Consider the following 26,061-nt stretch of genomic DNA (forward strand, 5'->3'; position numbering starts at 1 on the left):
GTAAAGTTTACTTAAGTACTTAAAGAAAAAAATGCAAGCAAATTTTTAGCATACATCTTGGAAGTATCTTTGAAAAGCTGTATTTATTGATCATAAACCCCAAGAAATTGTGTTACACTTAGTTTCTGGATTCTCTTTTATCTTGGCTAGTTGTTGGGTCATTAAGAGGTCATCAAGATGCTGTTTTTGCAACTTATTGTACAGCTAGTCTTCAGTTTCTTTGGGTGGTTGTGTAGCGGTTCTGTCATTAGGAAGACTAATAACAATGGATAAGCTGGTTGTGATGGATACAAGAACACTATATGTTTATCCTCCCAATTGGCTCTTCCCCTGGAAGAGTTCAGGGGTAAAATAAACATATAATGCAAAGTTTCTGTGTTCTTGGTGACATTGATTATCCTGAAGAGCTGCTATATTATGAAAAGTAAAAATGAGTTACAGGTTCAAAACAAATAGCAAAGAAAGATTTGTATGAGTTTTGGAATTTTTCTAATATTTAAACTTTTAAATGTAACTTCCACACACCGAAGTGTAACAAAAAAAAATACATTGGAATTGTTATGTAATGGAAAATTTAGTCCTGTGAATAGATTAAAGATGAGGGACATGAGAGGAAATAGTAAGCAAAACATTTTAAACAGTTTACATTTTAAACAACTGGCAGTCTTAAAGATTTACTGTTGGGTTTTAAAGTCACTAAAATCATACAGAAGGCTAGCATCTATTCATTAATACAAGTTATGATCAGTCAGTTCTCACTGTATTTGAGTGTCTTTCCTTTAGCTTTGTGTAACTTGAACTATGAGGGCGTAAAAAATGGTTTTGTGTAAAGATTTTTCTACTGAATGTAATCTGTACATAGTATTGCTGTCGTCTTTATGTCAATGTAGATTTGGTTTGTAAATATTCTTGTTACAGTTTTTCCCTTCCTTATTTTGTTCTTAGCTGTGGTTCAGTTGAATGCCTTGTTCTATTATTAAAAAAAGGAGCAAATCCAAACTATCAGGATATTTCAGGATGCACACCTCTCCATTTAGCAGCAAGGAATGGGTAAGAAAAAGTTTTTAAAACTCTTAAAAAGGTTTTGTGCATAATGCACTTGAGCTGACATGTTCTGTAATATTTTTGCATAGTTCAAACAGAATACTTTGGTTTTCACTTTTGAAAATATGGGTGGCTCACAGGGAATGTGGAGGTTAAAGTTCATACTTTGCATATTCAGAAAATAATTTTTTATAAATAAGAAGTTATGTCTGAAGTGCCAATTTCATTGCCAGTCATTTTAGTGTGTTCTGTTAAGCAGGAGCCTAAAGATTCTTACAACAGTGATTGAACAAGGGATGCATTCACCTTCCAGTTAGCTAAGTAAGAAAAGATTTCTAAGACACTGGAGGACACTGGAGGGTTTGGAAGGGTTCAGAGATTTCCGATTTTTCTCAGATAGTGTCTCCAAGGAAATTCTTACTACAAGGAAAGGAACACAAAGTTCGCCTGCACAATATTAGGAGGGGAGGGGCAAAACAAAACCAAAAAACCAACCCAAAACCCGAAACAGTGAGCAAGTCCTGTTTTAAGATCTTTTAAGGTCTTATTTCTTGAATTGTAGTATGTGGAAATGCACAGCTGATAGTGGTAATGCTGTCTTTTTCTTTTTAGAGTATGTATGTGTTACAGTAACTGAATTGTATCATGGCTGGTACTTCAAATGAGGAGGAGGTAGTGTTTAGTGGCTTTTAGGTATGTGGGAGGAGTATTTGTAGGAGCAGGGAGTAAGAAGCAGCCAAGTGATACATGATCAAATGCAGAAATACACACAGGAGACAGTTACGTGGAAAGGAGGCATGAGAAGGGTGTGAGACATACCAAATAAAAAGGAAAAGTATGAATAAACTCTTAAGGGTAAAGCACCTGGAGCATTAGAGAGTGTTAAAAGACCAAACAAAACATGAAGCAGGAAAAACACTCCTACTTTCATTAAGGCAGTTCTTGTGCTTGCCAAAGATTTACATAGTGTTACAATGGGTGTCTCATTAAATAATGATTTAGTGGTGTACTGTAAATGTGTTCACTGAAGTGCAGAGATGATGATGAACTTCATGGATTTTCATTAGCTGAACTCTAGCTTCTTGTCTTGAGAGTGTAGTTCATGCTGAGCTGAAGCTGTTAGAGCAGTGGTTAAGTACTTCTACACTTTCCACAAAAACATTTAGCTACACAACTATGTTTTTAGCCCTGTGCTGTCATATGCTACACTTGCTCTGTGTGAGTGTCTGGTGTTACTGATGATCACTTCTCTTTTTACATGCTCAGTACCATACTCCTTATGAAGTAAAACTACCCGCTGTGGTTTGTACAATGATAAATTAGAGTGAGTGGAGCTCTAAGATACTTGGTTTTTGTAAATGATTTTCCCTGGCTGGGTTTTAATGTATTCTTTTGTTTATAGCCAGAAGAAATGTATGAGCAAGCTGCTGGAATACAGTGCAGATGTCAACATTTGTAATAATGAAGGTTTGACTGCAGTAAGTTCTATTGGTTATCATGGTGCTCTTAAAATGAATGAAGAATTTGAAGATTCTAATTTCTTAAGCTTCTGCCATCTTAGATGTAAATAAACAAAACTGCTGTGTGTCCAGTGCCCTTAAGAATCAAAAGATATGATTGAAGTACCTAAGCATGTGATAGTATTATTCAAAGCTTCTAGTTGTGAAAATGTTGACAATACTACAGTCAGGTTTTAAACCATATTTATGAAATATCATTGCTAAAGGAAACATATCATCATTTTGTACTTAGATTCATTGGTTGGCTGTCAATGGACGAACAGAATTGCTTCATGATCTTGTTCAGCATGTCAGTAATGTAGATGTTGAAGATGCAATGGGACAGACAGCCCTTCATGTAGCTTGTCAAAATGGACACAAGACAGTAAGTTTCTAAGTTTTATTAACACATTGGATTTATGAAGAATTGGGTAATGCCTCAATGTTGTTGTGTGTGGGTTTTTTGTAAACTTCAGGCTAGTCATGTGCATGATAATGGTTAGAAGTGTGAAGAACTCTATTGTTTGTCTTAGTATTGACTGCATACACTTCATGGGAACAATTAATTTATTCTTGTGGAGATGATTGATCTCAGTGTTTATGGGAGTTTTAAGTGACTTACTGTATACTATTCAGCTGTTCTGTGGTACTATTATTGCCTTGTTGATTGCAGGTTTTGATATAATGTTAAACATTTGAAAATGTTCTTCCTTACTTTTTAGACTGTGTTTGATTCATAATTGTACCAGCTATTATGTACTTTTGAAATCCGAAATGATCTTAATTTACTGTGAATAAAAAATGAACAGAGTTGGGTCAGTTAGATATTTAACACTGGAAGTAAACAAGTTCACATAGACTCTTCTATGGATCTGTGTGAATAATTTTTAGGCCTGGCCTTGCATTGCGGCTGACTCTTTACTCTCAGAGTACAGGTCTGGATGCTTTACTTGAAATGCTTTACAGCCATGTAGAGTCATACAGATTGTCTCCAGGACTATTTACTGTTCAAAAAACCCCTATCTTTCTACCCAGATCCTTTCTGTTGTCATTGTCAGAGCTTGACTTTGGAAGACCAATTTCTGACAAACTGTTATCTATAGACTTACCTACTTTATGTGACTGCAATATAGCAAAAGTTGTTTGAGAGTCTGCTCAATGCTTTCATATTTTAGAATTTGCTTACTTATTTCTTCTATTCTAGTGTGTGTTTAAAACTTCAGCTTGTGATAAGGCTGTTTATGGCTGTCACTAACTTGAGGTTTACTTCTCTAAAAAGTGTAGTTTTCCTTTTTAAATGGCTTGTAGTTCCAGGGGTCTTTGGGATTAGCTGAAGTTCAATAAAAGGCATTGTTATTAAAATGGGAAGTTCAAAGGAAGCTTTATGAGCTCTGACAGCCATGATTTTCCATATAGTGTTTAGGATTTTGAATTTGAGATTCATTACTGAAAATTAAATCCTTCAGTGTAATTAGACATGCATGATACTAAATAGTTGCAAGCCAATAGGCTTTTCTGTTGCTGTTTTTCTAATGCTGGTATTTTCTCCTGTTCTAGACGGTGCAGTGTTTGCTAGACAGCGGTGCGGATATAAACAGGCCGAATGTGTCAGGGGCAACTCCACTCTATTTTGCTTGCAGGTTATATATTCTTAACTTTTGAATACTGTGCTAAAAGTGAAATCTATTTTTTTTTTTCTGCCTTCTGCAATAACAATGATCAGAAAGCACAAAATTTAAGGAACATAAAAGCTGACTGGTATTTAATCTTGCCCCATGTTTGAATGTAGTTTGGTGTCTCATCTAAATACTTATCTTAGTACCACAGGCTTATATACCTCTTTTTAACCAACATGTTAAACATGTAGGCATGCATGTTCTAGCATGAGTCATAAAATCAAGGACTGCTGAACTTTTTTCTGAAAAAATGAGATCTATCAACTTAGATTATTTTGAGTAAACTAAAAAGGCAGCCTTTTATAAGGCAAGCTTGACTATTCTTTAATGTACGTTATGGTATTACAGTATACATGAAATGTGCATATATGCCTTAAAGTTAGAATGTTGAATTGAATTTGTATTGTTGCTTTGATCAGTGCTGTTTTCTTCACAGTTTAGTTTTATTTCAAAACTAATCACATATGATAAATGACCTTTTGTTTTAATTGGAGTGTTTTTGCTATTTGGTAGAACATTTACAATTTTATAATCCTTGTGCTTTGGTTACAGGTTAAATAGTTCACTTATGATTAAATGCTAATATAAACAATAGGAGAAATGGACTGACCTGGTGGCCTGCCAAGAGTTATGTTGTGGGGAGCCCTGGTCTCTGGAGCTAGTGTATGCTGACTCTTGGCAGTTGAGAAGAAGGGAAGTGGAGAATAAATAGCTGCTAGCTAATTGAATGCCTTGCTGCTTGATTTAGGGACTGGTATTGGCATCCACTTTAAAAGAAGTAAGCAACTTGCCTTGGCTTGGAGTTTTTCCATGAGAAGGGAATGTCTTGCAAGTACAGTGGTGATGTTCTTTTAGAAATTAACAGTTGGAGCAGCTGGCAGGGTAGAATGAACAGGGTGCATAGCAGAAGCCAATGTCTCCTTGTCAGAAGTGCCAATTGGTGGTGCTGCCACCTGGGAAGAAAGGTTACAGGTCCCTGATGACAGGGAGAGCAGGATGTGGTAGCAGTGGCTGGTGATGGCTGGAGAAAGGGTATTGGTGATCAAAGTCTGACTGAAACCCCTGTTTTTTCAAGGTGTCGGGTTGGGCACTTAGTCTAGAGAATTACAGTGAAGAGGTGCTTCAAGTAGGCCATTAGTCTTAGCTTCTTTCTGAGATCTGGTAGCAGACTCTGAATGTTTGTTTGCACTGGGGCAAAGTCCGGTGCATTAGATTAACCTATTGGTTTCCTGGGCTGGAAGGAACTGAGAACTACTGAGAGACCAGTGAAGCTGCCTCTTGCCCCATAGCTGTTGTCACTTTTCCTGTGTCCTTCCCGAACTGTTAGAGCAGGCAGCCATGGTGAGTTCCAGGACAGCAAATACTCATATACTTTTGTGTGAAGGGTGCACTGCAAACTAGCTTGTGATCTAAAACTTCATTGAAAAACTTTGTATCCATAACCTTAGTTGCTATGTCTTTTGTATCAGTCTTTCACTTCACAGTCAGATACTTCTGTACTACACTTATCAGTATATGCACTAAATATTGGTGAGGGCAATAGTCAAATAGTCTTTCAGCGTGTTTTTAATGAGGTTAACATCTAATCACTGGTACCCAATTTCTCATTTTCTTCATAAGAAAGGGTTTTGGAAAGTGTATGCTGTAGGTGTTGAGGGATATAGATAATTTTTGGTCTTATTTTTTTTCTAGGCAATGATGGCCTGTTGGAATAATTGTTTGTGAAATTCTTGACTCAAGGAAACATAAGTGTCCTATACAACCTATAAATAGATGAGTGAGACTGAAATAGACTCTAAGTGGAAAAGTAAAACACATCACTGTTCACATTTAAAGGCTAGGCAAGACAGTCACATGTATTGGTTAAAAGAAATTAGAGCCAAGAGTGATGTATTGAACTCTTGTGCAAAAAAAGATGTTTTATCAATTAAAAAAAAAATCTTACTAATGTTTTACTGATGGTTAAAGCACAATTAGATTATTTTTTTCCCCCAAATCTGGCAAGAGTGAGCAAAGAACTCGGTGAAGAAAACTTTATCTGGGAAGTAAATTAGGGTGTGAATTGAGAAAGAGCTCTTTCTTTGCAGGAAATGCCGCTCATACGTATTTATGAGGCTAGGCTAAGATGAATAATTTCTGAATGATGAAGGTGACTCTGGCTTGATAAATGGGCCATACCTAACTTTGCACTGTACTTCTGCAGTGGCCTTGAAAGGTAGAAGAAGAATATAAGTGGCATTATCTTCCATCCTGTGTTTCTGCTTAGTTTCATGCCATAACTATTTGTTTTCTCTTAGCTTATGTTGGTTTTGTTTGTTAGATGCAATAAAGTCAGATTTATCACTCATAGTAGAGCATAAGTGCTGTATTAACTCTCTTTCTTCTCTTATTTTGAATAGCCATGGTCAGAGAGACACTGCACAAATTCTTTTGATGAGAGGAGCCAAATATTTACCGGACAAAAATGGTATTACTCCACTGGATCTCTGTGTACAGGTATTGAGTTAGCCACATGCTTTTTCTGTGAACTTCTATCACTTACTACAGTGTAACCTGATCAGTGTTATCTTTTTTTATTTTTAAGGCCTATGAAAGATGGTAGTCCTTTGGTGAAACAGAAATGCAAAAATTTTTTTTTTGCCATTAAATTGATCCTACAGGCAGGTTCCCAATTTGTACCCTTTTAAAAGTCTATAACATCTTTAAAGACTTTGCAAGATTGGCACTCATGAGAAACAAAGAGTTTACAGAACTCCATTTGACTAGAAAGTTTGGGAATCCCTGGTGTAATGGTGATAGACTCTGTTTAGGTGTTTAACTGTTAACAAGTAAGAGGTAAAGGCATGCAGAAAGGAGTGTTGTGTGGTTTTTTTGTGTGTTTTGTTTTTTTTTTTAATCTCAATTAATAGATTTTCTTTTCTCTTGAAGAGATATTACTAATAAAAACAAACAAAACTTACATGGTGCTGACTTACTTTTTCAAAGGCATTCCAAATACTCTATCTGTATGAGGAACAAAAGTCTTATGCATTTTCAACTACTGTGCAAAACGCAGTCTTTCTTGTTTGATACCAAATATTGTTTGTACTGCTTGCTAGTGTGTCTTTTCTTGATTTGTGAGCACTTACACGTTTTTCTGTAGGATCAGTTTAAGGTCAGTGTGTAAATAACACTTAATGAATGAATGGAAGCTTTTGAACCTTTGCTAGTCATCAGCAGACTAGAAAACTGTGAACTGGATGCTAAAAAAATAGTCACTGCACTTAGTGGACATCACATTATCTTGGTGCATGTCATTAGTTTGGCAGGATAAAGTTGAAATGTTCAAATTTTTTGCTGTACTAGCAGTTTATTTTAATCTCAAGTTATTTAATTTCTGAAGACTCCTCAGGTGCCTAAGACCTGCAGTTGAAGTAGCTATGTGCATGTGGTAGAGACTGCTGTCTCCAGTACCTGTGGGATATTTTTGGAATGTTTAACTCTGAAAAATTTATTTCATAGACTATCTGTGGAAGGTCTTGATCAAGTTAGGTTACTTACAGCATTTCTTTTTGGGTATAAGGAACCCTAGTAAGTCCTCATCTCTGGTCGCTCAGAAGTGCCAGATCACTATACTGTCTCACTACTGACTCAACTGTGAAGCTCCAAGTCAGATTTTTTTTTTTCTTTATTATGGCAAAATGATTTACTATTACCATAAAACCATGTGAAGTCTAGTCAATGTTGAGGCTTTCTGCAGCCACAGACCTGTAAGACAGTATACTAGTGTGTACTTAATGGTACTATTAGTTTTTATGATTAGTGTTTTGAATGTCTGCTTCAGTCTCCAGTTTTACAGTCCCTAGGGCACCACTTTATTCATCAAAATTCTGTCAACTTTTTTTAGGTATGAGTAGTGACACCTGGTGTTTGCTGTTTTGTAGTGATGATCTTACTGTGTTCAAGATCATCTAGTTTACAAGTTCATGACACTAAATAAAAAAAGGAAGAAACAAAATATTTTCTTTCCTTTTACATCAAGGGGTTTATTCTTTGCTTACAGGTCTGCTTTTCAGAGTAGATACATGTTTTTAGAAGACTGAAATTACAAATTCATATACTTCTTGCCAACATGGTATTACCTTGATTTTGAAGAGCTGAATTCCATTAATTCTTGCAGATTCTGTGTGGTTTTAATTTTAATACTTAATTTCTTGGCACCAGGAACAATTAAACGAATCTGTTGTCACTGAAGCGATTTATAAACTGTCATGCAAAGAGAAGGAGGCTCTGGAGTTGCAGCATTCAATACGTTACATGATCATCTCTCCAGTGTAGAATTTGATGTATATTCAGGTGTTAGGTGCCTGCTTAAAAATGCAACTGTGTTAAATAAGAGTTGTTACAAATAAACCACAAATTCAAGTTATGTTGTTTCCAAAAAACCTTTTTCTCAAAAGGTTGTGAAGTTAGTCTCAGCTGTTGATCTCAGGCACAAGTGGAATCATACTTGTGTATTGATTTTAAAGTTAAATAACCCTTTCATGGGTTTATCCTATTTCTTCCTTTAACAAGACAGATTTGTGCTCTATGAACCTTTAGGAAAATATTTGTTTTGAAGGATTAGATTCTGGGTGTAATTAGGTAGACGTGTGTCATCCATCAGCAATGGGAAGAGAAGCTAAATATTGCACTGTTTTTAATCTCTGGTAAATTGTTAGGTGAAGTGTTATTCAAATGCAACTTCGGCTTTCTAAGTAGGAAAGTGTTTCAAAAAACAGAATGGAGCAGATACATGTGAGCTGATACACTGAGAGAATTTGATTCTGTCATCTTCCAAAAGTTTTGTGATACCTAACTTTGATATGTTATTGAATTTCAGTGTATTTTAGGATTGGATTTCTCCATGCAGCATTTAAAAAAAAAAAATTTGTAATCCTCAGTAGGTTTTAATGCCTATAATGTTATAAACACCAATTCTAATGTTTCTTTTAATTAAAATGGTTTTTGAACTATTGCTTTTTAGGGTGGTTATGGAGAGACTTGTGAAGTCTTAATACAATACCACCCTCGACTTTTCCAGACAATAATTCAAATGACGCAGAATGAAGATCTACGGGAAAACATGGTAATACAGTATTACGTGTTTTATAGTTGTCTGTGTTGTGGAGATCTGATTGCTCAATGTGAGTGTCCTGCTTAGAAGATATTACCAGCAGTTGACTGTCAGTGCCACAGTAGTTGAGAACTATGTATTTTTCTTTCCCCCACAGAAAATGTACAGTTTTCACATAGTTTTAAACACAAGAATTTGGGATTAAATGTAGGATCTATTTTAATTTAGTGTTCTAACTTTGTGTATTTGGCAAAGTGATCTAGATAGTGTAAGAATTGAAAGAGCAGACTTGTTGCAAGCTTTGACACAAAGGTGCTGGTAGAGCATTCTGTATATACAATTACTTTGTGTAATGGGGCCTATTTTCCTTCATTTAGTGGTTATCTGCAGATACCTGTTTTAGGATGTGTCTCGAGACTTGAATCATCTAGAATGGACTTGAACATTTGGAGTATGAGCACTCATCTGTATGAAGTTGCCTTGTACAATTAGAGTGTAAAGGCTGCAGCCACAATTTCATTTGGTTATTATTGCTGTAGATGAAACTATTCTGTTCCTTTTTCAGTGGTTTTTCTATACCTTGTTTCTTTTATTACTGTGGGGTAGTGCAATCTAAAGCACAGAAAAGAATTTTTGTTTCTTGATTGTGTAGGGGGAAGGAGGCATGGGGTGCTGTTTTCCCCTTCCAAATGTAGCTAGCTATAGGTTTTTAATATATTGTTTGCTTGAAAATAACTGCAAACAATTTTACAGACTGTAAATTAAAAAAAAAAAAAAAAGAATAGATTTAGTAAGGTATTGACTGCCACTTCACTGAACTTGGTTTGCTAGATTTTTGAAGTTTTTATTGTTCTCTGTAATCCCATTGCTTCCACTACAAGGCTTGAGCATTTATAAGTCTGTATAGAAACAGTGTTTAAATTTCTGAGACAGGGTTGGGTTTTACAACGTAAAATGACAGAGAGGTGAGAATTCTCAAATTATATGTTAGAAGCATGGGGAGGTGATGTAGGTGATTTCAAATAAAACAAAGAACTAAAACCATGGAATAAAATAAGACTTCCTACATAAAGGTAAATGGCAAAGCATATTATGGTATATTGTAGAAGTGAAGGTGGTAAGCGAGAAAAATGTTTCATCTGTCTGAGTAAAGGTGGAGGTGTGTGCAAAAACAAGATCTGAATGAGAAGCTATGCAAAATATATTAGAAAGTACCTGGTATAGTTATGCTTCATTGCCAAAATGGAAGCATATTTTAAGTGTGGTTTTCTTTGGCCAAGTCTGAGCTGTTCTGCCCAAAGTCTTGGATATTGACCAGTTCTTATTATCTGAAAGTGGTGACATGAACAGACTGGGTGTATGTTAGAAGTCAGGACTCACATATTTAAATGTTCTTGACAAACTGGAAAAATTATCAACAGACTGCAGGGAGAAAGGTATTGCCTTAGCCATTTGTAGTTAGATATTCAACTGAACCTTGAGGAAAAACTTACACATAGTCGAGGACAGTGAAGTATTAAGAGATCAGTTAGCGAAGCTGCAGGGCTTCCAGAGAGGAATACATCTGAAAACAGGCAGGCAAATTGGGCAAGCCAGTTTGGATCACAGACACAAGTACTCCTTGCTTGGGGCAGTGTTGGACTAGATGACCTTTATGAGATTCCTTTTCACTCCACCTTTCTACAGGAGAAGGTGAGAAGGATTACTGAACTTTCTGAAAGAGAGACGAGGGAGTAAATGAAGTTACAATAGGAATGCATGAAGAGCAGTGCCACTGAAGAGTTAGTTTATCTGCAAAAAGATGTCTAGGCTAGAGAAAAGTGTAGAACAAAGGAGTTGAAGACGGCACTGTCTGGGCGTTTGCAACATCTAGTCTTTGTGAGCCAAGTGATGGTAAGAAAAAGGACAATTTTGAGAAGAGGGTAATCATAACAATTATTGATTAGCAGGGTATGACTTCTTATCCAAGGAAGGATATTCAGTATCTTGAGCAAAAGTGAAGGTGGTGAGAGCAAACTCTAGGATCCAAGGTTTGTTTACACTGTGTCATAAACTGAGTGAACTGGGGAGACAGGTAAATTATGCAACTCAAAATATGCTCGTAGCTTTCAGAAGTTGAAAGTGTATCCCACTAATTTTTCAGATTAAAATAAGTTGTTCTTATGAATTAATAATACATGGTTAAGCATTCAGTGTTCATAGCATTCTATGTTATATATCCTGTAGTAGATACATTGATGCTAGAATGTATACCTTTTCAGTAATCTTTGTAAATTATAATGAAATGTTAACTGAGGTTAGATTAGACATTGGACAATATAGATGTACATTAATATTGCTAGATATTAATGCTTGGGTGATAATGTTCTAAATTAAATGTTGATCTGATGCTCCATGACACTATGCAATTTCTTTTGTTTTCATGTATCAGTTGCGGCAAGTTCTGGAACACTTGTCTCAGCAGAGTGAAAGCCAGTATCTTAAAATCCTGACAAGTCTTGCTGAAGTTGCTACAACAAATGGTCACAAACTGCTTAGGTAAGTGTGAGAGCATCATAAGTAGGTTGATAAGCTACCTGGTAGTTAGTGCCACTTAGTAGTTTTAATAATATAAACTATCTGATGCTGGGCACATGCTGGAGTAGAGGGATCTCAAATCTGATTCTGTATGACAGTGCCTGTTTAGATTGCTGTCTTCATGAGGACTTCAGGAGAGAAAGTTGGTGTCCTTGTATAGCTGCTGGCGCCTAGAAGCTTGAGTTGCAGAGAAGGGTATTTTTTGTTTGGTTAGTTTGGCTATGTCAGCTCTAGGAAGGGAAGCTTTTTAGCCAACTATGAATCATTGCTTTTTTTTTTTCTCCTCTCCTTTTTTTCTTCTCTTCTACATCTTTACTTTTCTGCATGCTTTCTTAGTATGTTTGAGGAGAATTTTGTTACTTCAGACACTTGTCTCCTGTTTGCTGGCTGTGATTGCCTTCTGTGGCTACTAATATATATGAGACCAAAAATATCATCTACCAGTGTGCTGTCTCAGCACAGCAAGAAACAGTTACTTGGGGAAACACATAAAATAGGCAAGCGTATTTTCCTAGTATGCTTTCCTAGTTTTTGTGGAATTTGTTTGAGGGAGTTAGTGCAAAATGCCTAATCTGTAATCTGTTGGAACACCAGTAACATTTTATTGTTTTCAAAAGCTAGCAGAATTTGCTCTAACCTTTATGCTTTACTATAAGCTAAGAAAAGCTCAACATGACCCGACAATGTGTGTTTGCAGCCCAGAAAGCCAACCATATCCTGGGCCACATCGAAAGAAGTGTGACCAGCAGGTCAAAGGAGGTGATTCTTCCCCTCTACTCTGCTGTTGTGAGACCCCACCTGGAGTACTGCGTTCAGCTCTGGGGGCCCCAACTTAAGGAGTCCATTGACCTGTTGGAGCGAGTCCAGAGGAGGGCCATGAAGATGATCAGAGGGCTGGCACACCTCTCCTACGAGACAGGCTGAGAGGGTTGGGCTTGTTTAGCCTGAAGAAGAGAAGGCTCCGGGGAAACCTTATAGCAGCCTTCCAGTACCTAAAGGGGGCCTACAAGAAAGCCAGAGAGGGGGTTTTACAAGGGCATGTAGTGATAGGACAAGGGGTAATGGCTTTACACTGAGAGAGGGTAGATTTAGATGAGATGTAAGGAAGAAGTTCTTCCCTGTGAGGGTGGTGAGGCACTGGAACAAGGCTGTCCAGAGAGGTTGTGGATGCACCATCCCTGGCAGTGTTCAAGGCCAGGTTGGATGGGGCTTCGAGCAACCTGGTCTAGTGGAAGGTGTCCCTGCCCATGGCAGGGGGGTTGGAACTAGATAATCTTAAAGGTCCCTTCCAACCCAAACCATTCTATGAAAATCTCCACTGAAAGAGGTCAAGAGCTGGAAAGCATGAGTGGAAGTTCCTTACTAACATGTTCTGGATGGCTTTTTGGAAAAGAGAGGTTTAAGAGAGTTGTGGAACCAGAGAGGCCTGTCAGCATAGGTTGCAGAGGAATAAGACTTTAAATGCTTATTTTCAATTGGGGCTGGGGCATGAGGAGCCCATCAGTTAGGTGGAGACTATATAATACATTCTTAGTTCTAGGTGCTTTTTTTTTTTTTTTTTTTTTAGCTTTTTCTTCCCTGTCAGTCTTGTTTAATTTGGATGGAGCTTGTAGATAGGAGGTTAGAACTCCTAGATAATGCTAGGAAGTTCATGACACCATTAATGACAGTCTTGTTCTGATGGGTGTTCGCCTCAGTGAATGAGCAGAAAAGACTTAAACCCCTCTAATATGTCTATGCACTTTAACCCCAGACATTTATGTCATTTTTGTTGCTGCAAAGATAACTTTTTTTAAGAACTTCAGCTGTTGTTGGGCTTCAGTATGTAATCAGCTTAACTTGTAACACATACCTTTTGTCTCCAGACTTCATTAAAGGCAACAGATCTCCCACAAATAAACTGTGATAAAGTGTAAAACCTTTCTGCAGTAAAGGGTTTCAAACTTGCTTTTTATGGGGACATTATCAGAAGCCGTGGTAGCTGGATTAGATCATATGAGACAGTATTTGTTTCTATTTCAGTATCTTCAGAGATAAATTAAACTGTGTTTAGATTTGATTTATTACTGTTTATTATTGCTCCTTTCTATTGAGCAATGCTGCCTCAGTATGGCTGTAGAAACAGTATCTATGTGCATGTACTGTCTCTGAATTTGAGCCAGTATGTACTCTTATACTGCTGCATGTGGGTCGACTAGCGGAGGCTGAAGACAAGTTGGAAGCTTTGCATTGCATTGGATGAGCAGGCATTTCCAGAGATGCCTGTACTTAGAGCGTCCTGTGGGCTCTTACTGGCTCACTTCTCTTTGGTACTTTGTAATATGTCACAAAGGAAATGGAATTATTTTCTTTTTCTATTACAAGATACAGTTTCACAAAAACTGCATTCTCTCCAATTCTGTTCCCTGTCAGAGGTTTCAATCTCTACTTTGACTAAGTATTTCTTAGTTGCTTTATCATTAATATAATTAGGATGAAGGTAGTACTTGGTGAATACAGACTCTCTGAGCTTGGGCCTCTTTCCTCTCTCTCCTCCTTCCAACAAATAGCATGTAAAATGCACCTTGTACATGAAAACATCCAATAATGATACTCCTGAATGGCTGAACTAGTATCATCACTGTTAGTTTCCTGGGTGCTAACCCGGAGCCCTGCTGTTGGGTTTGTTTGTTGTTTAGTTCAAAAGTGTATAAAGTTGTTTTTTGTAATGCTTCTAGCAGGTAGCCAGGAGTGCCACTAAGCTTCTGCCTGAGGACTTCCGCCTTGAATGCCAGCAAGGAGCCTGTTCAGTTAGCATTACCTCCATTGCATAATTCCTCTTTTCCAAGAAATAATTGTAGTGTGACATGATTTGGTCTTGCTGGTGTAGATTGGGCCTAGCTGAATGTTTACAAACATGCTAGTAAAAGCTTAAGTAAACTATTAAAAGCACTTTAAGATTTTCCTATACTTGTGGGTCCTCTTCCTGGAGACTAGGAGATTTAAATTGTAATTTCACTGGGAAAACACTGCTGCTGAGGGATGATAAACATCAATTGAAACGTTTTCTTTCAGTATTTAAGTTAGCTTCTTGAGTTAGCTTCTTGTATTCCTAGATTCTTTTGGTATATAAGCAAAGATTTTATAAATGTTAATTTGTGGCTGTGACCAGAGCTTCTGGTAATATAATTACAGCCTGCTAGTCAGGGGGTTTTCTTTACCTGGTTAAAAACTTAACATTTCTACTGTTTATTCTTACTCTGTTTACTCTTTGTATTCCTTTCTTATCTCAATTTACTGAAAACTTCTCTGGTTAAAGTCTAGATTGTGACAAGAAAGTCATACTTTGTGTATCAGTTTGGTAAAATTCTTAGTATATGGCTTTTTAAAATTAACACTTCAATGGCAGTTATTAAAATGTAGTGCTGAAAACGAATAGATCTTTTGCTTTTACCATGCCACAGGGAGAGTGAGGTCATGATAAAGGTACTGTGACGTTACAACTAGCTATTTTTCAGATTTGTGAATTAACAGATTATTAATTTCATCGGAGGTTTACAGCATCCTCTAAGGTGTCAGTTTTCTGGTGTATACTGATCTTATAGTTAGAAAGCATGCTTTTAAGTTGCAAGTACTTTAAGGATAGAATGAGGATGTGCTTACTTATAAGTGAGTAGAGTTCGGTAGCAAAAGTTTTAATTTCTTACGTTTTTTGTTACGTGTTCAAGACAGAAGAATTCTTATTACTTGGGGTTTAAGGAAAGAAAACCAAGTTGAATTTGGTGGAGAATGTTCTGCTTGTGCATGAACTCATGCGTATCTCATTCTACACGGTATTGGTACAGAGTTCAGTGTTGGCCAGTTCAGTTAAGAAGACATAAAACTTTTAATATATTTATTGGATTAAAAAAATAACATAGTGGTGCTTTTGTGTGGTATCTTTTAGATGATGTAGAAATAGTGACATCTTTACCATCCTGATCCCTTGTCTGATTGAGGTAGTTAATGGGCTTTTAGGATAATAGCTTGGTGAGGATGGGCTGTGGCAGCATATCTGATGAGTAAATACACCTTTACCATTGGATGCTATCTTTTCTGGATTGAAAAACATTTTCATCTGGATATCCCAATTTGTTTCATATGTTGAGATCTTTACTGTGGTAAGTTGAATTTCTTACCAGAGGTTCATAAGGAGCGTACATGTGTGTAAAAACAAGTGAAGTATTTTGCAAGATCTGGAATTTGCTGTTCTTATTTCACTTCTAGTTAAAATTATGAGTACTTATTAGTAAAATTATAATGCTTATATTTGGCTTTTGGGGCTGGTGCAGGAAATGAAAGTTAAAGTTCACTAGGGTTTAAAGCTTAGGGTTTTTTTTCAGCATGCGTGTCAGACACTACCATTAGATTGCTTACTCCTTAATATACTAAATTGTTTCATCTAGGAAAAGAAACTTAAATATTCCATTTTTTCCCCCCAGCTTGTCAAGTAATTATGAAGCTCAAATGAAGAGTCTCTTAAGGATCGTGAGGATATTTTGCCATGTCTTTCGCATTGGCCCATCCTCTCCCAGTAATGGAAATGACATGGGCTACAATGGAAATAAAACTCCAAGAAGTCAGGTGTTCAAGGTCAGAAAAGTATATGATGTTGTTAGGAAGATAGACGTTAAAGAGATGAATTTCACAAAGCATGCATTCATTAATCAGACATCTCATGAACAGGAAGTAAGTTTGGTTGTTGTCCCTATCCCTTCTTAAGTTAAGCCTACCTCTTTCCTTCTTAATTTTTTTTCTCACTGGATTCATTTAACCACTGATGCACATCTCATGATTTCTGTTTATTTCTTTTTTAATATGTTGTTTATTAGATGTTGAAGGTTCAGTTACCCAGCTGATTTTGGTAAACTTTGTTTTTATTTCTATTATGTTATTTAAGAGTGTAGTAATCTCAAAATGTGGTAATGTTAATATAATAGATTGTTTTAATGTAATTTCAAAATGATGTTTGGAGATTCATTTGGAATTCTGATCAGTTTTATCCAGCTTCACAAGATAAATGGAAATAACGGACTTCTTAATCTGTTCATTGTTTTCACTGTGATCGTGAAGTGTTATCCCAAGTTCTTCTTGAATTTTATCATTACATGCTTTGAAATGTACCAGCTTACTACTACCCTTGCAAAGTTATTGATTTGTAGCTGTTTTCAAACACTTGCTTTAGGTGCTTGCCATTTAGAGGTTTAATTTCTGAAGGTTTTTCTTTTTATACTTGTTGGTTGAGAAATCCCTCTGTAGAAAATCATAGCTTGCCTTTCTGTAAAGCAGTCCCGGTTTCTTGTGTGCCACTCAGTCTGCTTTGGGTATATAACTGACATACTATTCAGAACACTTAAATAGTAAGAACTGAAGGGTAGTCTCTTTTTTTTCCCCGTCTTCCTCCATACTCTTACATGGCACAGTTCATATCACCAAATTTAGATGCCAATGATTACACGAGAACTTTCCTTCACCTTTGAATTTCTTCCAGAGTGTTGTGAAAACAATATTTTGAAATTACTGCATTTATTTGATGATATGTGTTCATCAGGTTACTTCTAATGACTCTTAAGGCAGCTATATCGATAAGGTCATGAAAGATGGTACTTTTAATTCCGACTATATTTAGTTAGGTAGCTCAGTTTTTATTTAAATTCCTTCTCTTGGAAAGAAGGAAAGCATTAGACTATTTAAAAAAAAAAAAAGCACCAAATGTTTGTGTTTTCTGATAGCAGAATAGTTTTAATAATGAATTGATTTATATAATGAATATAAAACTAGTGCTAGAGTATGAAAAATACTGTGTGCAAAATGTAATACATTGTACAGTATGCAATGTAATAATTGTCCTTTAGAGTTGTTCACTAAAATATATTGAACTAGATTGGCAAATTGTGAGTTTAACCAGATTTCCATTTTCAAAAAACAAAGCCCTACACACATCACAAGAATAATTTTATTAAATACAGCATTTTCTAACAGTTTCATGAAAATTGGTTTAAACATACCAGATTAAATAACAAGCAGATGTTAAACATGCTTAATACAGGAACTATTTGCACTGAGATATTCTCCTACCTTTCTGTGTAGATATTCTGCTACCTTTTTTTCTTCAAGGTTTTAGGAGTAGCTGACCTCATCTCCTTGCATTTTTTGTTTGCTCATAGCCCAAAAAGGGGGGAAAAAAAAAAGTTTCATGCTTTTCATCACCAGATCATTTCAGAACTCACTGTAAAACAAACAAAAACATTCAACTGCAATTTGTGAAGGAAATTGTATTTCAGCAGAATCATTTATCTGTGTGCCCAAACTACTTTGTATGCTGAAATAATTGTTCCTCAATTTAGTTAAGTTTTGTGCAGTAGACTTACATTACACAACTGGCACAGTTGTCCCAGAAAATATCAGTAATTCTTAATTGTGTAAAAACCAACATTTATATGTTTTTTAATAAATGAGCAAAATATCTACTACTGTTGCATTAACTAACAAAACAAAAATTTCAGGATGATTTTAAAATTATTATTGCTATTATTTTAATTTATTTATTTTAGAAGTATTAAAACTGAGGCAGCCCTTCATTAGGGCCACTGTTGTCTCCATGATATTTTTAAGGTTGATTTAAATTCAAACTCGGAAATACAAAACTGCTGATGAGAATTTATTCTCATTTGGGAATAGGGCACACAGGTCTGGCAACGCTAAGTTAATCTTCAGTTGTGGTTGGATTAGCCTGTTCTTCCCTGAATTTACAGTAACTGGGTAGTGGGAGATTAGACATAGTGCTGAGTCAGTTGGGTGACTTCCTGTTCTCTCTTATTCCTACCTTCCATTTCCTTTTTCTTTTCTTTTTTGTCCTTTCCTTGAAAATGTGGTTGCGATGGTCCCTTTCGCTTTTTGGGAGGAGGGAAAAAAGCCCACTATCTCTAATTATTACAATGGTGTGGAGTCTACTTGAAGATGTGGCAGTTGTATGTCTTCATTGGTACCAGTATTTGCATGTGGGACATGCAGGTCAGTGACAAAGAACTCCTTTCCTGGTTTTTGTTTTTTATGAGTTTCTTGAATATAGGCTGTGTTAACTGTTTAGTACAGACTATTAAGGAAACCACAGAGGTTGCTGCTCCAAAATGGGAGTTAAATCTGTATTAAAAAGTCAACACGGAACTTAAAAGATTTTAAATTTGAGATCCATATTGACAATTTTAGAGGAAGTTTTCTGTATTAGTATACTGACTGAACATATTTTGATGAGTTGCCACTGTAATCTAGCTTGGAGGGGGTTGAAAATGTGAGTATATGAAATGTGAGACCTGTGAAAAGGTCTGATCATGGGTGCTAACATAAAATGTTGACAGCCATGGATATGGAGGTGGTGGGCAATATTTAGAGGAGTGCTTTATATCCTGAAGTTAGACTAGAAAAAAAAAGAAAGTGAAACGTTGAAGTCACTATGCTTGACTACACCTTTGAATGAGTTTGTGATCAGAATCTGTGAAAAACTAGCTTTCGAAAAACAAATCAGTTGCAAGGGTTCTGAAAGGCATGCTGAGTCTGTGGGAAATAAAAGATAAAACACAAGATATTAGTGGAAAGACAGTGTCTGGCAAGCTAAGCATTGAAAAGTTTGGGAGAAGAAAACTACATTTCAGTATTCTAGTATATAGCTACCTAGTTTCTTGTGAGTTAGATGTTAAGAACACAGCTGCATTTTAATTCTTCCATATATTCAGTGAATCCTATTTTCCATTAGAAAGTTTTTCTACATTATGTTTTGTGGTGAAGGTCTGCCAGGCAGGTCTTAGAAAGGAGCTAACTTGATCCTGTATGGCAGACATTTATGTAGAAAATAGTCCCTACACTGGAGGTATTCAGATCACCTTCTACAGAAACATGTAGGAGTACAAGGATTGAGTGTCATACAGTATGTTGGGCAAAGCCTACCAGTCTTAGAGATCAGGGTGGCTTTCCCCAAAATTCTTATTGGGAAAAAATGGAAGCATAATGGGAAATTTTTTAATGGTAAATTTCAACAGAATTTTTTAACACACCGCTTTTATGAGAAGTAATTTGTTGTGTATTGAGAGTGTGTCGCTATGAGGTGTACTGACAGTGCTCCAGACAGTGTAGACTTCTAGCGCAGTGTGCTGTGAATAGCTCTTAATTTTTAAAGGCAACTTTAGAAGATGAAAACATAATTTTCAGTATCTGCTAAGTCTTTGAATGCTTTAATTGGTGAAAGATGTTGATGCAACAGTTTATATGGAAAAAGGAGTGCATTTAGAAATTCACTTATTTTTGGAATGCTATGAAAGACTTAAGTCAGAATTGCCTCCCTGTAGGATACATATCCCTGTGCTCACTAGACTGTATGCTTGTGAAATGTCCTCTTAAACACCATTAAGGGACAGCACAGTCAGCCCTCATGTTTTTTTTTTTTTTTTAATGCTCATGAGAAAGCCACAGGTCTTTCAGCCCTTTCTCTTCTCTGTAGTAGGCCTGCACCTCAGAGCAGATGTGTAGTGATGGAATTGTACCAGGTTTCAATTATATTGGGTTTAAGCTGGTGGTAGTGAATAAAGAGCGACTTTGTTGAAATAAAATAAAATTTATAGCTTTAAAAATGGATACAAGATTCTGCTGATACTTGTTTCCATTTCATAAAGCTAAGTATTAGTGACCCTTACTCTGAGACATCTGGGGTACTATCAAAATGAGCTGTATGAGCTCACACTATGCGTAAAGCACATCTTACTAGATATGTGCATGAGTCTGAATCTCAGTGGTGTTGTCTGGAGTTTGCTCCATCTACCTGGCAGAGGGAGTTTCTTTGACCAGAGTCTTAAAGAACTGATGTGCTCTTACTCTGGAAACTCAACATGTGTATTATTGTTTCTCTGCTTGACTGCAGCAGTCAGGCAGTAGGGTGCTGTGTAACAACTGTGAGGCCAAACTCTGTTAAGTAGTTCAGTGTTTCACCCGTTCTAAATTATTTTATCTCTATTCCATCTGCTGCTTGATTATTTTCCTTCTATATGAAATTTTCTTTGTGCTCTATGGCTACAAGTACAGAATTTTTTATGAGTATTTGACTCTTATCTCTAACATGACTTCTAAAGGATCATTTAAAGCTTTTAAATGTGCATGATATTTGCCTTAAGAGGATTATCACAGTATTAATATTATCTAATGTCAACATGTTCCTTTTTTGTCTGTTTTTGCATGTGTTTATTGCAGCCGCTGGAACTGCTCTGGCATTCTCTAGATGAATGGCTTGTTCTTATAGCCACGGAGCTGATGAAAAACAAAAGGGATTCTGCCAACATTACTTCTATTTTACTGAAGCAAAAAGGACCAGATCACCAGGATGCTGATGCTCCTACGCCTTCCTTTGCTGCTGCAGGAGCCGAGGGCAGAAAAGAGCTATCCACGGATGCTGGCGAGTCGAAAACATACGATGTTGCCGGGAAGCAGGAAGCTTGTGCTGATTGCCAGGATGTTATCTCCATGACAGCAAACAGGCTAAGTGCTGTCATTCAAGCCTTTTATATGTGCTGCTCCTGTCAGATGCCTCAGGGGTAAGAAGAAGATCCTGTTGGTTACCTAAACTGTTACCATTTTAAAATCATATATGCTTTCTTGGAAAAATGTTGGTACTGACCAGATGATATTAGTGGCAGTCAAGGATATACTTCTTAATGCTTTCACTAGTTCAATTATTTGAATGCCTTTTTTTTTTTTCTTCCGGCTTTAATGGCACCAAACAGCACAGCAAATTTTCCATAGTGCTGCTGCCTATGAATGTAGCTGCGTTGGGGCAGATTTCATATTGAACGTCTAATGGCTTTTTGTAATCATGTGGGATACTAGCAGGTAGTGTAATTTTGATCTCTTGAAACTTAGCTGTTCTTGCTGTTGGTTCCTAATGTGAAATTATCTCTGAATTTAATGTGATTATCCAACAAGAGCAGCTGTAAGCTCAGAAAAAAATGTGGATTATCTAGCTGGGGCAAAACTTGTTTAGCTATATTGCAGAAGTTTATAACAAGGAGAGTTCAGTCTCAAAGTAATGCTCACTTGGAATCCTGTCCCGGGTTGGCAAACATAGTTTTGTGTGGAATACGCCCTACAACTTAGGCAAATTTAATACCATCAGTGTCTGGTTTAAAAAGAAAAGAAGTGTCTCCACTGTAACTGAGGTCTTAGTCCGTCCAAGATTGTTATCGATTATATTTGTGAACTTGCAAGGAAGGGATCCTTTGACCCTCTTGAGTAGAGGATTAGGCAAGTATGGTATTACAAGCTCCCTGAGGAATCTAGAAGCCAGGTTCCCACTACATGACAACTCTTGGTTATTCTCAGCCACTGTAAAGGTTTTTCTTTCTCTGCCAAAGTGGAATAAAAGCTTTCAAGTTGGCCAGTACTTGTTTGTCTGGGGCACGCTCCTCTGTGGATGCTCTGGAAGACAATCTGGGGATCAGCATGTTCTACAAGGACCTCAGTGCTTTCAATTTTACTCCACCTTGAAAAAGGAACTGCTGTTTAGCCATTTCCCTTGAAATCTCCATCAAACCTTACTAAGATAAAATGCCAGTAAAGCAGTATTTACAGCAGCCAAATGAAAAGCAGAAATGCTTATAGAAGTGATCAAGTACACTTTCCCCCCTCCAATTTATCTCTTTATACCAAAAGTCAGTCGGAGAGGTGACTGTCTCCCTGTGTCCAGGTGACTTGCTGATGGGCCTTGCCCAATGGGTCTGTCCCTATGCGTAATTTAAGCTTCAGGTTAGGGAGAACTCGGGTGGATACTACATAAGTTTAACTGAGAGTTATTATCATGGAAGCCAGCAGAGTAAGAACTGTTTCAGTGGCAACTGGGAGAACTCCCTGGGATGCAGGAAAGTAAGTCAGAGCACACCTGAATTCTGTGTTGGCATTAGGGCTTTTCAGAACTGTGTAGAGAAGTACAAAGATCTAAGACTTACTCTGTTTTCCTGAAGTTTTCATATTAGTAGGAGTAAATGGCACAATGGTGTAACTCAATACTGCTGCCATCTTCAAATAACGTTTGAAATTATAACAAATGACATTTTCAGACAAAATAATTTTAAATGGCTCTAATTTTAGATTTGGGTGTCTTTATGTTTAATGGAGGAGAGTAAACAGAACTCATAGTTTTCCATTCTACCTAATATTCATACAATAAAGATGGCATTTCATGCTGGTTAACATTTGAAATATTGAGGTTATTTTCTTTTACTTGCCACGATTGCTTTTCTTCTGCAAATGCTGATACTGAATCTAGGCATTCTTTGTTAATATACTGAAATACAATGTTCCAAGTTTTCAGCATCAAAACTGATGAGTGTATGCTAAGTTTGGGGGTTTGTTTGGTTTGGTTTTGGTTGGTGTGTTTTTGTTTTTTTTTTTTCTTCTCTGTATATTGCATCTTACAGCTTGTGTGGCAGTTTACAGGTAGAGAGAGTTCATTTTCTTTCAGTGAAGACTCTTTTAGTTGTTTAATACTTTCAGATCATCTCTCAGACCAGAAGTGTGTTTAAAATGTTCATATTTGGTCTCTGGAAGATTTTATTAGCTTATTTTTTGTGCGGATGAGGGGAAGGATATGGTGAGACTTGTGTATTCAAAACAGAGTAAGGGAGAGAACAAAAATAGCTCAGTTTTATATAAAATGAGCAGCTCTTGTCTAAATTGGTCTGGGGAACAGCAACAGTTCTAGGACTGTTATCCTGGACTTTTTAAAGTACTGTTTTTCACAACCTTTCAAGTCACTTCATGAGAGGGTTTTATTCTTGTTTGCAAGTATTCCTTAGCTTTTGCTGAAGGATCCAATTAAGAATTTATCTTTTTAAAAAAAATGCAGAACATAGGTGTAACTAAATGGAGTAAAATTTGCACCCATGTTAATCCTTCCCTTGTTCTCCAGATGTATATAAGAGAAAAAAATAAAATTCCATACTAGTGTATGAGACGCTTGTCTGGCAAGTAGCTTTGTTATTTCATGAAGTCATTAAATACTACCTTGCCCCCATTATTAAGTTTGTTACATTTGTAATGTTATTTCTTCCTGGCTCTTTTCCTCACTTACCACAACTTACAAGCTGCGTGGTGGGAGTTTTATACAATGAACTCTTAAGAATGTAGAACAATGTGCATATCGTGTATGTTGTGCATATAATATCAGTCCTTCCAGGTATGTGCTTCCATTGCTGTTTTGAAAACTGGAAGGATTCAATAGAAAATTGTGTATCTCCATTACTTTGAGCTTTTCTTGTTCATATAGTTAGTGGTCAGGTTGCTTGACCTTCTTGATTACTGGCATTTTTGCCTTTTCTGTTAGTTTGTTATGAATCTTAATGCTGCTGAGTACTTCATTTCATGATCGGCTAGTTAAACAACATCAGTTTCTATTTGCATAATATTAAAAAAAAAGCAACAATTTATGTAATTCAAATTCTTTCCAACTTCATTAACCAAAAGCATCTTATGATTTTTGAACAGGATGACATCGCCTCGTTTTATAGAATTTGTCTGTAAGCATGATGATGTCCTTAAGTGTTTTGTTAACCGGTAAGGTTCAAGAAATATGGAAATTCTAATTTCTTTTTTTGTTTTTCCTCCCTCAAAATAATTCAGACTCCTATTTTTCTTCTGAGTTGTATTTTTAGGTTATTGTTGTGACATATGTACCATATGCATTTTAATGGTCCTGCCAAATTTAAGGGAGTGTATATTAATGATTCAGAGCTCAGGCTTAAATGAACTCTTCTGCATATGTAAGCGATCTTTTTGTAAGGTTCTGTGAGATTTTGTGAACAAAATCTTTTTCAGAGCAACAGAATAATTTCCTTAATGGATTCTTTTGTCATCTTTGTTCCAAATAAAGCCTTCCCTTTTGAGGCAGATGAAAACTTTCATTCTTCCTCAAATATGTTATACTTAATGACTTCTTAAAGGAGTCTAAACCATCTTTGTATACTTGACTGTTTCCAGAGTTTCTCTGGGACTGCCCAGTTTATAACCTTGCTTCTGTCTGGAGAGCTGCTTGTAATCCTCCATATTCAAAGGATGGGTAGTATAAGTAATTTGGAAACAAGAGTTAGGAAACTGTTACAAAATAGAAGAGTCTGTTGGAACTTTTCTATATGATTGATTGCATTGTCTCTTTATGTAGACTTCGTGTATCGTGAAGCATTATTATTAGATCTCTAACAGGCTTCTAACCTATTTTTCTTTCAGGAATCCCAAAATAATTTTTGATCACTTTCATTTTCTTCTTGAGTGTCCTGAACTAATGTCCAGATTTATGCACATCATAAAAGCTCAGGTAAATGTCAGGAGATGCTTAGTTACATTTTCTATGAATATAAAGAGGATGTTGTGTTTAAAAATAATAATATTTAAAAATAAAAATCCATTTGGGGAGGATGGAAGAACTAAGCGCGGCCTCCGGTGATTCTGAATCTGGGATGTTGAAAGATCACATTAAACAGACATGGCAGCCAGATTTCCTTTCTTCTAATTCTTTAAAATACATGTGTAAGTCCATTTGAGATGACCACTGTTAAATGTCTTACAAGTCAAACTTCCAGTTAAACAGATTTAACTTGCTATTATTAAATCTGTTTGTGCACATCTGATAGATTGAGCTTTAAAATGCTGTGCTTTTTCCTTAATTGACTTACATTTTGAGACAAACCAGAGGATAAATACACCACTATTAGTTGATTAGGCCATAGTTAATTAGTGGTAGCTTCTTCAGTGAAACATCATGTTGTCTTCTTACCCTTTGCTCTGTTTCCTACCGTTTTCTTTTGTTTGTTTGGGTTTCTTTTTGAGTAAAATCCTGATGTCTTGCATAACTTAAACTCACTTCTCAGTTTAACATGGGACATGAATTCAAGACTAAAGAGCTACTCTAGGGAAGGCTAGTGTAGTTAAGTGGAAAAATTAGCGAGCAAACCCCTGTGTGGAAGTCTGCTGCTTTATATAACACTGTAGTATTAAGCATCTGCCACGTTTTCATCGCTTACCTTTACAAGATTATGATTGTCTACATGTAGCTCAGGAACAGAGCCGTGTTTGTTCTATTACAAATGAAGATGGTCTTTGGGTGATAATGTGCTATTTG

At 36.4% G+C, this 26,061-nt stretch overlaps 1 protein-coding gene across 6 annotated transcripts in view; it reads left to right on the forward strand.

Annotated features, from left to right (window-relative positions):
• Nucleotides 1–26,061, forward strand: part of HACE1 (HECT domain and ankyrin repeat containing E3 ubiquitin protein ligase 1) — a 52,986-nt gene that overhangs the window by 6,927 nt on the left and 19,998 nt on the right. For 4 of the 6 annotated variants that reach the window (XM_052781422.1, XM_052781425.1, XM_052781428.1 and 1 more), the window contains exons 4-14: nucleotides 946–1,050; nucleotides 2,447–2,522; nucleotides 2,797–2,928; nucleotides 4,101–4,183; nucleotides 6,619–6,715; nucleotides 9,225–9,326; nucleotides 11,746–11,852; nucleotides 16,352–16,598; nucleotides 21,147–21,487; nucleotides 24,432–24,500; nucleotides 25,170–25,257. In XM_052781422.1, coding sequence (XP_052637382.1) covers nucleotides 946–1,050; nucleotides 2,447–2,522; nucleotides 2,797–2,928; nucleotides 4,101–4,183; nucleotides 6,619–6,715; nucleotides 9,225–9,326; nucleotides 11,746–11,852; nucleotides 16,352–16,598; nucleotides 21,147–21,487; nucleotides 24,432–24,500; nucleotides 25,170–25,257 — 1,447 coding nt within the window. The remainder of the gene's footprint in view (nucleotides 1–945; nucleotides 1,051–2,446; nucleotides 2,523–2,796; nucleotides 2,929–4,100; nucleotides 4,184–6,618; nucleotides 6,716–9,224; nucleotides 9,327–11,745; nucleotides 11,853–16,351; nucleotides 16,599–21,146; nucleotides 21,488–24,431; nucleotides 24,501–25,169; nucleotides 25,258–26,061) is intronic. The other 2 variants (XM_052781423.1, XM_052781424.1) reach the window with 2 other exon arrangements.

The sequence above is a fragment of the Harpia harpyja genome, chromosome 3, assembly GCF_026419915.1.
Source record: "Harpia harpyja isolate bHarHar1 chromosome 3, bHarHar1 primary haplotype, whole genome shotgun sequence".
Lineage (NCBI taxonomy): Eukaryota > Metazoa > Chordata > Aves > Accipitriformes > Accipitridae > Harpia > Harpia harpyja.